General features: G+C 40.9%; 1 protein-coding gene across 2 annotated transcripts in view; it reads left to right on the top strand.

Annotated features, from left to right (window-relative positions):
• GOLIM4 (golgi integral membrane protein 4) overlaps positions 1-2,229 on the top strand; it is a 31,853-nt gene extending 29,624 nt beyond the window's left edge. For both annotated transcript variants that reach the window (XM_061371690.1, XM_061371689.1), the window contains one exon: positions 364-2,229. In XM_061371690.1, coding sequence (XP_061227674.1) covers positions 364-519 — 156 coding nt within the window. In that variant the 3' untranslated portion in view covers positions 520-2,229. The remainder of the gene's footprint in view (positions 1-363) is intronic.
• The last annotated feature ends 13,094 nt before the right edge of the window (positions 2,230-15,323 follow it).

Raw genomic sequence — 15,323 nt, 5'->3', positions numbered from 1 at the left:
AAGTACTCTGTAAACCCCCAAACTCTGTGACATGACTAAACACCATAACTGTGATCATCTCACAGTGACATAGTAATCATTGTAGCTTGCTTTAGATCATAGACCTTAATATTTCATGCAGTCCCAACTTCCTTTTGCTCATCCTTCCACCCGCACATCCGTTCTTGCTGCCTGGAAGCCTTTGAAAATCTTTTTCTGTCCGTCAGCTCTGACAACTCCACTGATAGTCATTTCTCCCTTTCCTTAACTTCATCTCATTGCCTAAAATACATTTTAAGAAACTATAAGGCAGTATTACTGAATCTGTGGTTTGGGGTTGGTTGTTTGTGTTTCTTCCTCTCCCCCCCCCCCCCCCCCAATCAGGCGGATGAAAAGAATAACAGAGGGGCAGATCAAGAGCAAGAAATACAAGAAAACAACAGGAAAGAAGTTCATGAAGAAAATTATGAGGAGGAAGAGGAGGAGGAGGAGGAAGGCAGAGCTGTTGCAGCAAAAACTCATAGACGAGGGGAGATGTAGTCTCACTTTTTTCAGCATTCAAAGCCCTGGTTTTGTTGTTTTGGTTTTTAAAACCTGACAACTTTTTTAGGATATTTAATTTCCCAAAAAAGTTTATTTTACACTTTTTACTTTTCTATTAGATGCTCTCATACGTTTATATGAATATGGTATTTTGATACTCTAGATTAGGATTTCTTTTCTATTAAAGCTGTACATAAACAGCCATCATATAGGTTTAATTCTTGTAATTCTGGGCATGTTTTTTTGAAGGCCATTTTGGAATACACTTTCACCTTGTCCAAGACTGAGACATTGGTCTCATTTCAGACACATTCAACACTTGAGGGAATATCTCTAGTGCCTACACCCAGTTGCCATTAGTCATTCCAGCTCTCCCTGTCTTCCATGACACAGCTTCTGTGACTAACGGCTGGGACACCTCCCAGCCAAGGCACAATCTGTGGTGCTTGCAGGGGCTCTGGGGTACTTCCTTTCATTAGAATCTCATGAGATTCTTCAAATCCTTGAAGATAAGCACATGCCTAGCTCATTTAGAACCAGGCCTTTTATAGGTGCAGAACACTTACAAAATATGCAAGTTCTACAAACCTTCAAAATACAGCCAGGTTAACAGCTGTTAATTTTGGCAGCTGTTTATATACAGATAAATTATGCATTTATTTTAATGAGCATACCTAGGTACTGCAATTACATGCACTACATAGCAGATAATGCAATGGTGGTATGCTGAGATGTGAACTAGAAACCAATTTAGACTTGAAGAGCCGTTATGCCAAATCAAAACACTACAGCTGTCACATGAATGAAGATTTACAGAAGGAACAATTTTGTTCTCCTAGTTAATGTATTAAAATATTTGACCAGAGAAATATAATTGCATCACCTCAGTGACGTGCCTGCTGGAGACTGGAGAGAAGGTTAAGGTGTGGTGACCAAATTGCTGTGATTGGTGCAAGATGTTGGACTAAGGCTTTTAGCTCCTTTTACTTATTTATTTTTAAGTCTATGGGGAGGGATTTCTGCATCCCTGAGTATGAAAATAGCTGAGAGACAAATACCATGGAATCTTCTTGAACAGTGAACATCTCTAGTACCACATGCCAAAATGTAGGGGTGGGGGGAATGGCACAAAACCTGTGCCTTGGTAGGCTACTATGAATATAATCACAGTGCACGAGTAGATACAATGTTTGTATTGGTACAAACCCTTGTTATTTAGTGTATGTTAAAAGGAGATTGGGCATCTGTATCTCCCAGGCCCTGCCCCATTGCTGGAAATGAGGCGCATGGTAGCTTCCCATCAACGTGTGTGATAATATATAAAAGAAGGGGGTTTAGGATTTTCCCTTGTTTAATAATGATGCATAGCAATGGTTTTAGTTTAACTTCTTATATGAATGTAATTTAATTCATTTTTCTACTAACTGAATTATGTTTTATAATTGGTTTCCAGTCTTTGCAGTTTTCCTAAGTGTCCCAGACACAGTGCTTACATTTCATGGGAAGATTTTTGTCAGCATGTATTTTGGGGTTTTAAGCTACCATAAATCAAATTTATGTATAAAAAAAGTTTACATGATACTGTAAAATGTATAATATGTACATAATCTTCAGAATACAATTATTTTGGTAAATTGGCCTGTATTTTTAATGTCATTGTTGCGGTATTTAATTATTTGAGGCATAATAAAACTTGACTGCAGTCAATAAACTAAAATATAGTTACTGATCTTTCACATGTGTGATGGCTTGGTTTAGTTTGTTAACAAAGCCTAGCAGAGAAATAGGAGGCAGCCACAACAGCATTTTTGGCAAGGAGGAGCAGGGTTGGAACCAACAGTAATGGCAGCTTTCGCCTGCTGTAGATGCACTCTTTCGGTAGTCATTGCAATTGAAATCCTGCTTCAGCTAGGGCAGTAAAACTTCTTGGCCTTTTGCATCAAGCAGATCTGTGAGAAAGGTGAAGGGATGAAGGAAGGAGTGATCAAGCCCATTTCCACACACGTTTTTTACCCCCTAACAGGACCAGTTATGCTCTCTTCTGCCTCCTGCATGGTGTGGGAAGCCATGCATGCTGTCTGGGTAGAGCTCAGTGGTGACAGGAAGACAACTTTTCTTCCCTGGCAGAGGGAGGAGACAGCCACTGAAAGTGTGGGCACATGCCCCAGTACTGCCTTGTCGCAGTACCTTGCACTTGGAATGAGCTCTATACTGCAGGCACTTACATTAGGGGGTAAAGTATTGCCTGGGCAGATGTGGGGAACAGACTGCCTTGTACCATATTTACTGTGCGGAAAAAGCCACTTCCAAAGTCACCTGCAGGGACAAAGTTATCTACCAGCACAGGTTCTTCACACCAAAATAAGCTCCTTCTTTTCTGCAATTGTTTCAGCAGTTCACTGCCTACTGGTGCCATTGAGGTGTTCACGTGTCCTGCCCAATATCCCTGGGCACACAGCATGTTTATTAATCGGCTTTGATGATGTCCTGTTGTTTATTGTCAGGCTGCAGGGCTTTGCTTGCGTAACTTGCGGCTCCAGCAAGAGTCCAGAGAGACAAACTACTGCCAAAATAGGAAGATGCAGAATAAGGCTTCTATTGTGTATTGTATGAGCCAGTATTCATAGCAGATGCTGTACTTACTACAGCAAGCATAACAAGTTCACATCTAATGTGATTAGGCCAAGAAAGTCCTAACAGAAGCCTGTTCTTAGCCAAGGGCTTGTTCACTTCAGAAAAGAGTTGACTGAAGATCAGCTTTCCGAATAAGGCTTCAGGTGTGGCTGACAACAACCGTGTGTAATCTTAGCAACATGCCTCAGTAACCACTCGAGCAACAGCTAAATCTACTAAAATCTACTAAATGCCAGTGGGCTAAGTTAAGACTGGCTCTAACCCAAGATGAAAAGGGAGTTAGATAGCTCTGCTTTACAGTGAACATTAGGAAAATTGCTTTGATTAGGAATGAACACAGATACACTTGTAATTGAAGTACAAACTAGTTCCTGACAAATTTTATCCACTTTTGCCACAGGTTTTCATGACAAAGGAGCCGCAATGCAGTCATTGATAAAAATGACCTTCACTCAGCTTCTCAAGGTTGAGCATATAAAATGTGTTTACTCTGTCTGTGCACAGAACTTCTTAGTCTGCTACATGCAGGGAAAATATATTGTCACAGCTAAAATACTAGCAGGGTAAAAGGAATGAGAAACCCAAAGCTGCATATCCAGAGCAAGAAAAAAGTTATCTTCAGTACACTTGACACATCATCAGCCTTCAAACAGGTTTCTTTTCTCTTCTATAGCTCTTGGAACAGTTCTTTGCTGGTTCAAATGCAAAATTATTCATCATTTCATAGATTCATGAAATGGTTTATGTTGGAAGAGACTTTAAAGCTTATCTAGTTCCAACCCCCCTGCCATGGGCTGGGACACGTTCCACTAGACCAAGTTGCTCAAAGCCCCATTCAGCCTGGCCTTGAACACTGCCAGGGATGGGGCAGCCACAGCCACATCTGTTGCAGTGCCTCACCACCCTTGCAGGGGAGAACTTCTTGCTTATCTCTAATCTAAATCTACCCTTTGTCATCTTAAAACTATTCCCCCTTGTCCTATCCTTACATGCCCCTGTATTTTCTTATCACCATCACTTCTAAGGGGTCACGATGGCCGATTTGAGAGATACACAAGCCATAGAGACAGATAACACGACAGCCAAGGGCTACTGTGAGCCATGTGCATCAGCACTTCCCATCTATAATCCTGGTCAAGGTCTGACTCAACTCACATTTCTGTAGATGGGATGTACACATGACTAGGAGTCAGTCATCTTACTCCATAAAGAGTGGACAGTCCCCAGGGCCTGTGGAGCCTTCCTGCATGCCAGAATCTTCCCTTGACTAGGGTTTCATCGCTAATAAGTTTTCACAGTTTCTCTCTTGAAAGAGAGATTCTCCCAGATTTTACATTTGTCCAGGAGGTGCAATTAAGGCTGTAACTATGAATTGAAGTAGATTAAAAAGGTGAGCTTTAATGCAAGGTTAAACTTCATAGGGAGTTTTATACACTGCCTTATGTAAAGGGAATGAAAAAGTCCTAGATGACGTTTTGGAAAAGGAAGCGTCCCTAATCAATGAAGGAATAGTATCGTTAGCTGTTCATCAGAATGAAATAGCCAAAATTGTGTAAACATGAGATCATGAAATTAGTTCAGAGACTATTTGGGATCCATTATTCCACTGGTATCAGAGAGAACTGCAAGACCTGCAGTTTCTCCCTGACCTATAGAAAAAACAAGCTCAATTTTTCCTGGTAGGAGCTGCAAAGTACCTTTCTAAAGTAGTAATTTTGGCAAATAACCCAGATCAGCCAACATAAAATACTCCTGATCGTAGAAGCCCTGACCTGTTTGCATACAGGAGATACTGCACGTTGAAGGCAAACAGCCCTCGCATCACAGGGAGTCAATGTTCTGATCATTTATTGTGACAGGTGAGAAATGCGATAGCTCCTATTAAGCTGAGACGGTTTACAATACTAAGCAGTGTCCTCACACAAACAAATTCTACCTGGATTTGGCTTTATTAGTAGTTTCATACTGTACTGCCAAAAATTACAATCAGTATCTGGGAAGACATGGAAGGAATCAGAGTATTCATTTAAAAGTTGGAGCAAGAGCACAAATGGTAGGTGGAATACAGCCAGACACCTCAGTACACCTCAGAATGACCTATTAAAAGCACTAGTGGTGCCAATGACAACGGCTGTATTTAAGTCAGGGCCTGTGCCAGGAAAATGGTATTAAAGAAAGATTAAAGGACTTTTCTATTTCACTACAGGAGTAACCAACAGGTATTAGAAATGAACGCGTGCAAATGCCCACCACAGCAGCTACACCCCTGACAGCTTAAGAGTGACCTCATGGCAAGTACTGGATATCACAGATGTTTTATCAGCCACAAAGGATAAGCTTAATTCAGCACCAGCCATCATGCTGGAACACTGCTGGGAACCAGGGGATATGAACAGGACTGGAGGAGGTGGGCAGAAGCAGAATATCTGGAGACATAGCCAGGGTTACTGTGCCAGAAAAGGCATAGGGAGCAAGGACATAAAACCACTTGGCAACAGATTTCATTTGCTTTCATATCTGTGGAGCAATTTGTGTCACCTTGAAATTCTACAGGTGTGTAAAAAGAATAGACAGGTACACAGAAATATGTCTTACATTTAGAAATACTTTGTGGTGACCATGTTACCAGATCAATTTGCTTGTAAAATAGGGGGATGTGGTACAGTAGTAAAAAATGTTGAGGTGTTTCCAATCTCAAGATCAGTATTTTGACAGGCTTAAAATAAATTTGTTGAAAATAATGCTGTAATTGAAGTTTTATAATACACAGCAATAAATGTACAAAGCCACAAACCATGTTATTACCAAAGAGACATTGAGATTTATTCTGGAGAAAGGTTATTTAAAATTAGGATATTGGACAACCTGATTCCCTTCTGCAGTTTAAAAGTGATAGGAAAGTTATTTAGAAAGCAGTTTCACATTGCTGGTTTTGTACAAAGGTTCATAAACCCTACCAGGAAACATATCCAGCTCTGCTAGCCCAGAAACCAAAAAACCCAAAGAGATCGTGCAAGTTCTTTGATGTTTCTGTTACAAAGCAAGGTGACTCAGTGCAAGTATGAGGAAAGAATGGTCATCGCTTCTAGCCTTGCTTCGATTTTCCATATTGATTTTGACTGTAATGTAATTAGTAGTTCACCAGGTTACTCTGCATGGTGGTTCCACACTGTCAGACATTCCCCTTAGGGCTTGTCCTTACAGAAAACACCATTAAACTTGCAATTTACCTTAGTGCTTGCTACGTCCCCCATCCAGACAAACTTTAGTGTCATATTGTTTCATTTAACATGAAGAACTGTTGGCCTACCATTACTTAAATATGATACGAAGCACTGTTTTCCTATACTTTCTTACCCTGTTTTTATTTATACTTCATGAAAATCTACAGAAATGTCTCTGCTATGCCAGGTCTTCCCCTTATGCTCTAAACTGCTTTACTGAACCTCGTAGATTCATGCCTTTTGCAGATAATGTCACCATTAAATCAACCTAAACTCAAAATTTCAGTTGCACATATCTAATCCAAGTTGTTAGTGGACCATCTGCGTTATAGGAATCATAATCAGCATTGTAAGGAGTGAAGGAAAGGAGGGGGCATTTTCATCTTGTTGGACAATAAAGGTCTCACATCTTGTAAACTATTACATGTTATAGTAAGGAAAAGGAATTTGAAATTCTATCTTAGGAAACTGCTAAAGATTCATGAATATTTCAAAGAGCCCTGGCTTTCCTGAAGAGTTCCTTGGTTCTCTTGGGTGTGCTACAGATGGGGATTTTTTCATACCAAGTACAGCACCACAGATGCATCGATTAAGATCTAGCGTGGGTTGACTATATTTAAATCATCAGCAGAAAAAAAAAATCAAAATCAGGATTATTCTTTCTGTAGAACGATCCCAGGCCTTGTGCAGTTGGTTCATGTGAACACAGAACAACTGCATTTTCACAAATCACTAATTCTTTTTGAGATGAACATTTTCTATAGCCAAATTCACATTTGCACAGAACCTGGTCTGTACAATTTGCGCATCCTACATAGTCTCTTACTCTGTTCACAGCCAGCTGAATTTTGTTACTACAAGCCTCTTTGTAGAAAGTAGAATTCAACTGGAGTAGAAGTACAGGGTCAGGTTCCAGTTTTCAGAAGTTTTTGTTTCCTTGCCTCCATGAAATGGTGTTTTTTCTTCTGATGCTCTTTTCTTGGGACAGTTGTGCCCAGAAGCCAGAGCAGCTGCCACATCAGTTTTCCAGGTCACCCTGCAGAGGCTCCCTGTCTGTTCCTAGTTACTGATCACTCAGACACCATTTAGCACCCAATCTGTAGAGCCACCAGACTCCATAGCACCTTACCATTGCAAGCCTGGTGAGAGGAATGGGATTTGTAATATGACTGAATTCAGCCCCCACTCTGCCTCTGAAACCCATGAATTTCATTACAGTGAACATACACAACAGAAACACAGAGAAACAAAGAAACAAGGCTTTAGCCATCCCAGGAGGGGCCTGATTTGCTCAGTTCCTTACAATTACATAGGGAGGTTAAAGGCTTTCCACATTTTGTATTACCAGGTCCACATTAAAATAAAACTTTGCCACCAGCGAGCAAACTGTGTTCATCCCCTGCAAGACAGGACATCCATTTTCTGTCTCTAAATGTTAAGATGTTAAACTTTTACTAAATTTTTCCCATTCCTCACAAGATTTGGACCCATATGGATATCCTCCTGCACTGTAGAGATGTAAGTTGATTGCTGTTATCAGCCCTTCTTATACAAGCCATTTAAATGTTCTCAAAAAACGACAGATCACTTCATTACTTGATCTTACCAACAAGTAGCAAACATGCTAGCAGCCAAAGTAACGCAATACCTAATAAGAGGATTAAGTAGAGAGAATTTCTATTTAATATTGTATTAGCAAGAGCATATACCTTCCCTGCCCATTCTAACTGTCTCACAGGATACAATGTCCATGCTTGTAAGGGAAGCTTATTGACATCTGATCAGTCAATAAATCCGTTCTTGTTTTTTAATGACCCCAAGAGTTGTTTCCACATGCTCACATAATCTTACCAACAATTTACCCTCATAAATTAATAATTGCTTTTAGGGCCTTTTAAACCCTAGAACCTGATTTAGCTCCTTTGCAACAATTCTAATTATAAATCAAGACTCAGCACAGAGCAGGATTAAGTCTCACCAAACCAAAGAGAACAGCACATAAATAACAAAGAGAGAGACAAGACTCCTTCTGTGCACAACAAACTCTGACACCTATAAACAGTAGCAAAAAACATTCTCAAAGGAAAAAGAATGACCCCGGAGGTAGGATGCTAGATTTGGAATAAGTGGGATTCAGTCGGTGTTCCTAAAGCTTGCATATGACATTTGCAGTTAGTTTCCCCTCTGTATTTCAGTTTTGTCTGTGGAAATGGGGAGGACAGCACTTTGTTAGCTTACAAGGACTTGATCAATAAGAACATATGAAAAATACATATGTAAGTGCATTAAAGCACCCATGCTATGCTAATGTCTCCCATTTGAATACTATAAAAAGCTCAGTGGGCTCCTGACTGAACCACTGAGCGAATGACAGGCAAATCAGAAATATCCAGAAGAAAGCAGAATTCCATTCTGCTACGAAACACCAGGCAACTCCCATAAAAATCAATGGGACTGCATAGTAGTAAATTGCTTTATTATATGAGCTTTATTTAATGGCTCATAAGTGAAAATGAATCTCTTAACAATCTGTCAGTTTGCCTCTGGAAAGAACTGGCTTCTTGGGCATTGCTGCTGCCGCAGCCTCCATTCCCTGGACCTGCTCCTTCAAGCAGCAGCGCCCCTCTTACCGCAGTTGCCTCCACACACAGTCAGCCCTATCTTTTCACAAGAAAACACAGGCTGGAGCATTAGCCACAGACAGGGATATGCCCGTATGGTGTCTGGTCCCCAAAACACTGCAAGATGGAAGAAAGCCTCTCAAGCCTCACAGAGCCTATCCAACAAAAAGCTGCAGTAAAGAAGATGCTGGAGTGAAGGAAACATCATTCAGACAAGCTGTGCAAAATCCACTTTAAACTGTGGGGTTTATTTTATGTGCCCTACTCTCTGCCTAACAATCTTAACGCTTCAGACAAGCGATTCTCTAATAATGCTATTGCTCCACTTTGAAGATGGTGGCACCAAGAGAGAAAGCAGCCTGCCTGAAAACAAACAGAAAAACCTATGACAAGACTACAAAATTAAACGGGAGCAGGGCTCCCACATGCTTTGAAATCTGTGGCCTGGTCCAGGGTCTCACCAAAGCAGAAAGATGCAGTGTTAGCTAGCTGGTTTTGTGTTAAGAAAATTGTTAACACGTGGCAGTCACAAGCTAAGATTGGCAGGAACTGTGGTGCTACAAAATGCATTACAAGAGAAAAAGAGGCACATTTCAGAGGCATCGACTTGGGTGACTGTGCTGAGCTCACTCAACTGGTAGGATGGTTGAATTTGAGGAAAATGCATATTAATATGCAAGATGTCCTGCAAACATGAGTAGCTTTGCTGCTCCCTTAGCTTGCTGGCAGAACATTCACCTACTCTTGCATGCCAGAAATCTAACATGTGCCAATAAATTACCTCTTTTTGGATTACCATACAAATTACTTGTTTTGATGCTGTCGATTCACTAAGGGAGCATAGTGCCATCCCCCAGATAAAACAATAAAAGCCGACAGGGGCCTACACAAACCGCATTTTGTAGCCATATCTAGAGATAAAAGTTTGGGGGAACAACAAATAAAAATCAAATAAATTACGTAAATCCCTGAGGTTTGGGGGGAAAAAAAGAAAAACCCCAAAAATCCCAAACAAAAATCCCTAAAACATACTCAGATCACCCCCTATTTCTTCACATAAGGTCCTACACCTGGGTCGCAGCAATTCCAGGCACAGCTACAGTTTGGGCAGAGAAGAGATTCAGAGCAGCCCTGCCAAGAAGGACTTGGGGATGCTGGTCGATGAGAAAATGAACATGAGCCAGCAGTGTGCGCTTGCAGCCCAGAAAGCCAACCGTGTATCCTGGGCTGCATCAAAAGGAGTGTGACCAGCAGGTTGAAGGAGGTGATCCTGCCCCTTTATTCTGCTCTCATGAGACCTCACTTGGAGTATTGTGTGCAGTGCTGGTGTCCTCAACATAAAAAGGACATGGAACTGTTGGAACAAGTCCAGAGGAGGGCCACGAGAATGATCAGGGGACTGGAGCACCTCCCATATGAAGACAGGCTGAGAAAGTTGGGGCTGTTCAGCCTGGAGAAGAGAAGGCTGCGTGGAGACCTCATAGCAGCCTTCCAGTATCTGAAGGGGGCATATAGGGATGCTGGGGAGGGACTCCAGTGATAGGACAAGGGGTAACAGGTTAAAACTGAAGCAGGGGAAGTTCAGGTTAGATATGAGGAAGAAGCTCTTTACTGTGAGAGTGATGAGGCACTCAAATGGGTTGCCCAGGGAGGTTGTGAATGCTCCATCCCTGGTGGTGTTCAAGGCCCAGTTGGACAGAGTCTTGGGTGACATGGTTTCATGTGAGGTGTCCCTGCCCATGGCAGGAGGGTTGGAACTAGATGATCTTGAGGTCCTTTCCAACCCTAACTATTCTGTGTTTCTATGAGTCTATGACATTAAACCAGGCCTTTCTATCTGGCAGTGAAAAGCATGAACTTCTGAAACCTCAAGATGACAAACTAGCCTAAAAACAGAATGTATTTTCCCTCAAACCAAGTTCTTCACCTTATCTTCGCCTGCATTTGCCTTCAGTTCCCACCTTCAAGCTGCCAACCTTGCACACCCCATGTCAGGAGGGAACTTCCATCTCTCTCAACCTTCAACTATTTTCCATATTTCCCATAGAGTTTTATTATTTTGGCTTTTTCTTTTTTCCTGATAATGACTTCTTATTACCCACCAAAAGGCATTTTAATCTGTTTTACCAGTTCGTACAGCAGAACAAATTATCAAGAATTAAATTAGGTATCAAAGAGCTAATAGACTTGTTCCTTCAAGAGCTAAATTAGTTTTATCAAAATTTATCTGGAAGGGGGAAGGTTTAAAAACATACTCTGCCAACAGTTTTGTTCCTCATTACATATACCAAAGCCTATCTTCAAACGGCCACTCCAGGGACCAAGAAAAGTCTGCTGCTCAGCACAGATGGCCTTGAACTAAAGGTCAAAGAACAGAGTGTGAAAAACGTGGAAATACTTTAAAACCATTCTTGCAGACAGCAATTGCTGGCTGTATAGGCTTTCACTGTCTTTCTGTATAGGCTTCACTGTATTTGAAATGCCTTCTCAGTTTCACTGCATTCAATGTAAATTTACAGGAATATTTTTTCGCTTAGCTTTGCTTTGTGTTTTCAGTGGGATTTCTGTTATCTCTCAAAAAAAATATTTGCCACATTTTGAAAGGATTAGGAAATACAGCTGAATATATTGTATAACATTAAAGAAGCCTGGACTTCCCATTATACACCAAAAACCTGATGACAAAAGCCCTCAAAACCAGATTATGAGGACTATTTTTCCCCGTATATAACACCCTAATCCACACTGTCAGCAGAGTAGATGGAAGAGCTATAGTGGACATTATTATATCTAAGGCAAACACAGGGTAAATAAGTATTTGTCTAAAGTCACAGAATCACAGAATCAAAACCAGATTATGAGGACTATTTTTCCCCATATATAACACCCTAATCCACACTGTCAGCAGAGTAGATGGAAGAGCTATAGTGGACATTATTATATCTAAGACAAACGCAGGGTAAATAAGTATCTGTCTAAAGTCCTTTTCATCTTGCAAAAAACTAAATAGAGTACATCATTACTTTGACATTATTGCTTAGATACTGCCCTCAAATCACAGCTTAGTGCTGCACTGCAGTTATTTCCAACACACTCAATCATATGAAGACAGAAATCCCTGGTATAATTAGTACTGAATCCCAAACATCGGTAAGACCAATCAGTTCGTGCTACCAATCTGGGCAAAAAAGCCTTTTGGGTACAGGATTTTCCCGTACCTGGGTAAGGGCAGACCAGATAAACTCCGGATGGGTCCATTCCAACCCAAACTATGCTACAACATGATCTTCATCACAACCTTTGTAACACAAACATTAACCTGACCACTATGATGTACTCCAGCAACAAGATACACCTGAGGCAGGCAATCAGACCCAGCTGCCTTTGGCAAGAAAGAAAAAAATGCTTAATTACAGGGCAAGTGCAAACATGCAGCAACAGTGACTGTTCCCTAACACATCCCTAACCTGAGGAGTAGAAATGTTGATATTTCCACTTCATTTGAAGTGGAAATTAGTGGAGGGAAACTTAAATTTCACCATTTTGTAGGAAGAAATCGTTAAACAATGCACAATGGAAACAGTTCGTGGTTGTACATGGGTGCTTTGAGGAGCTGAAAGCACTCAGCCTTACAGTATTTAGTGGGAGTTGAATATTTCTGCACAGAAATGGCATCTGTGAGTCTAAAGAGAGACCTTTAAAATGAGCACCTACTTAATTTTAAAAAGCACCATAGTAAAGGGATTTTATTCTTTTGGGGATCGTATGAAACAGATCTTTTTGAGACCTGCAGGAAGCCTTGGAGAATAATTTGCACAACCTAAAAAAATCATCACAGAGGAAAAAAAGCACTTTAACTCCAAGACCTAACACCAGCTACCTCAGCTAGGCTCTTTCAGGCATGCTGGACACAACAGCCTACGCTTTTAGCAAAAAAATCAGCAACCAAGAGACCCAGAATAACTTTAGGAAGAAAGAGCAGCAAATTGTAGGTGATTATTATGGTCAAAAAGTTCAGTAGTTCCTTCGAAATGTGTTCCTTTTGGCTGTAGTTCATTTCACTGAAAAAAAAAAAAATCTCTGTATTTCTTATTAATTTTAACTTTTAGCAGTTGCACTGCAATTTATTTGCTTGGTGCCTGCTCTGCTCTTTACAGGTCTTATTGTTCAGGTCATATTTCATCCAAGACAATATTAATTGCTGTGACAGTTCTCAGCGCTTATACAGATATCTATCTAATAGATAAGCCCCTAATCCTGTGAATATCTTTTCTTCCAATCAATGGTCTTTGTTAAAACAGGATTATTCACTGAAATGAATAAAAGGAGATTCTATGGTGAGTAGCTAAAATCAGTACTAAGGGAGTTACAAAGCCCCATGCTTCAGGAATGAGCCATGCAGCGGCTGGAGAGTCAGACTTGCCCTTCACTTGTCTTGAAAAAGGACAAGGCTAAACATATCTGCAAACCCTATTCTTTGAAAGTGTGCACCTTAGCTTTACTGCAAATAGCATGTCAAGTGTTTAGGCCTATCTCAAATTAAAGGATCCATCTCAAATAAATTAGGAAAACAGTATGTTTTAAAGACAAAGTACAACTTAATTAAAACAACATAAGAAGTCTGGAGAAGAAAGGAAGAATTCAGACCAGTCCTAAGGGAGCTCCAGTCCTTGCAGCACTTTGAAAGCAGACATTCGGGTACCCTACATCATCAGCACAAGAATTTCCATTAGTTATTCCCCAGAGGCATGACTCTCCTCAGGTAGATGACTTCACAAATACACCTCTTTACTACAGCACACTACCCAAGCACAGAAATCACTCATTACAAAGTCAGTTTGTATTTTGAAACAAAAAGGAAGAGAGACTGAACGGGAACACAGCACCAGTGTGTTTCTGAGAGATTTAAAGTTGCAGCAGACAGAACAAAACACATTCCATTTGCATAGCCATAAAATGCACCCATAACTTAGAGTGCAGTAGCCAAAGAATGTGCTTCAGATGCTGTCCCATGTGGGAAAGCAAGCAGTACTCTTGGAAATTAGATAAATGCAAGGAGCATGTTAAACTTCAGCAATATATAGTCTTTCAAAAAGCTAGTTTACCAGCTGCTTTTCTCCAGCAAAGTCACATTCAGTAACTAATAATCCAAGCTTTATGTGCTACAAGAAAGTGTGCAATAATTAGCTTACCTTGTTTAGCAGCGTGTTGTCTCCTTATTTGTTTCCACTTGTAAGTTGCTAGTTGTCCTTAGACTATTAGGAAGAACTGAGGCTTCAGCAAACCTGCTGAGGCTGGAGAAGCAAATCACAGTAAGTCCTGTGTAGCAAGCACTTACACAAAACAAGTTCAGCCTCAGTGATCTCCCGCTTCCCAGCCACTCTATGCACCCATTCGCCCTTCATCTACTCTTTCTTCAGAGACTACAAAGTTCAGTTCACCAAGTTTTACCTTGTTAGGCAGACCACACCTGTCTTGGCCCACTGGCTGTAACTGGCTATGCTTCTTCCCTAGGCTTTATTTATATGCCTTTCACCCATTCTGTTTTGTAGACTATTGACCTCTGTCCTCAGCTTCTCAGAAAGCCTAACAAAAACCCTTCCCATGTTAGGAGGGCTGCTTTGTATCTGGAGATAGCTGCATGGGCCCCAGGCCCGGAGGGTAGCATATTTTCTGATTTGCAGGCAGGGGAAAGAGGAGAGGGAGTAACAGGAAGACTAGTAGCACCCGGAATATGAGCACATCAGGAGTCCCCCTCACTTAATGGTAGATGTTACAGCATCCATACTGGATTCCTGCCCTTCAGAGGAATTGGGCAAATGGAGGAGATATGCTTATAGAGGGAGAAATGGCTTTCATTTAAACACAGATGTTTACAATTACAATCAGAAACTGAGATGTTTGTTTTCTCCTAATATTGTCATGTAATACTTTTCACTGTACTTAATTTTTAGAAATACCTAGTTTCTGTCAGAGGTGACTATTCACACACGTTTGCTAAGCAAACAATGCCACCACCCCCAACCCGTCCTTCTCTTGCACTATGCACTGTCCTGTCTAGCTTGCACATGCTTTGAACTTGCTTGACATTAAATACACACACACATTTATTATGTCACATTATATTTTGCTGTGAATGTAGATGATTGAGGTATCTGAGGCTTTTATTACTCGGCTGAACTTTTTACACTGATAAGGACAACAGACCTTTCCATCCATGCTTATAGTTCTAAACTTGAAGATAACTGCACTGCATCACTCACAATGAAGGCACCGCAATACATCTTGTAGACCAGCGAGGCATCATCTTGTGAAGCTCCTG

Source organism: Neopsephotus bourkii, unplaced genomic scaffold, assembly GCF_033783945.1.
Source record: "Neopsephotus bourkii isolate Nb327-2 ecotype Australia unplaced genomic scaffold, CSIRO-AGI_Nbou_v1 NB_1574, whole genome shotgun sequence".
NCBI lineage: Eukaryota > Metazoa > Chordata > Aves > Psittaciformes > Psittacidae > Neopsephotus > Neopsephotus bourkii.
Note: the sequence above shows the minus strand (reverse complement) of the source record. Positions and strands in the feature narration are given on the sequence as shown.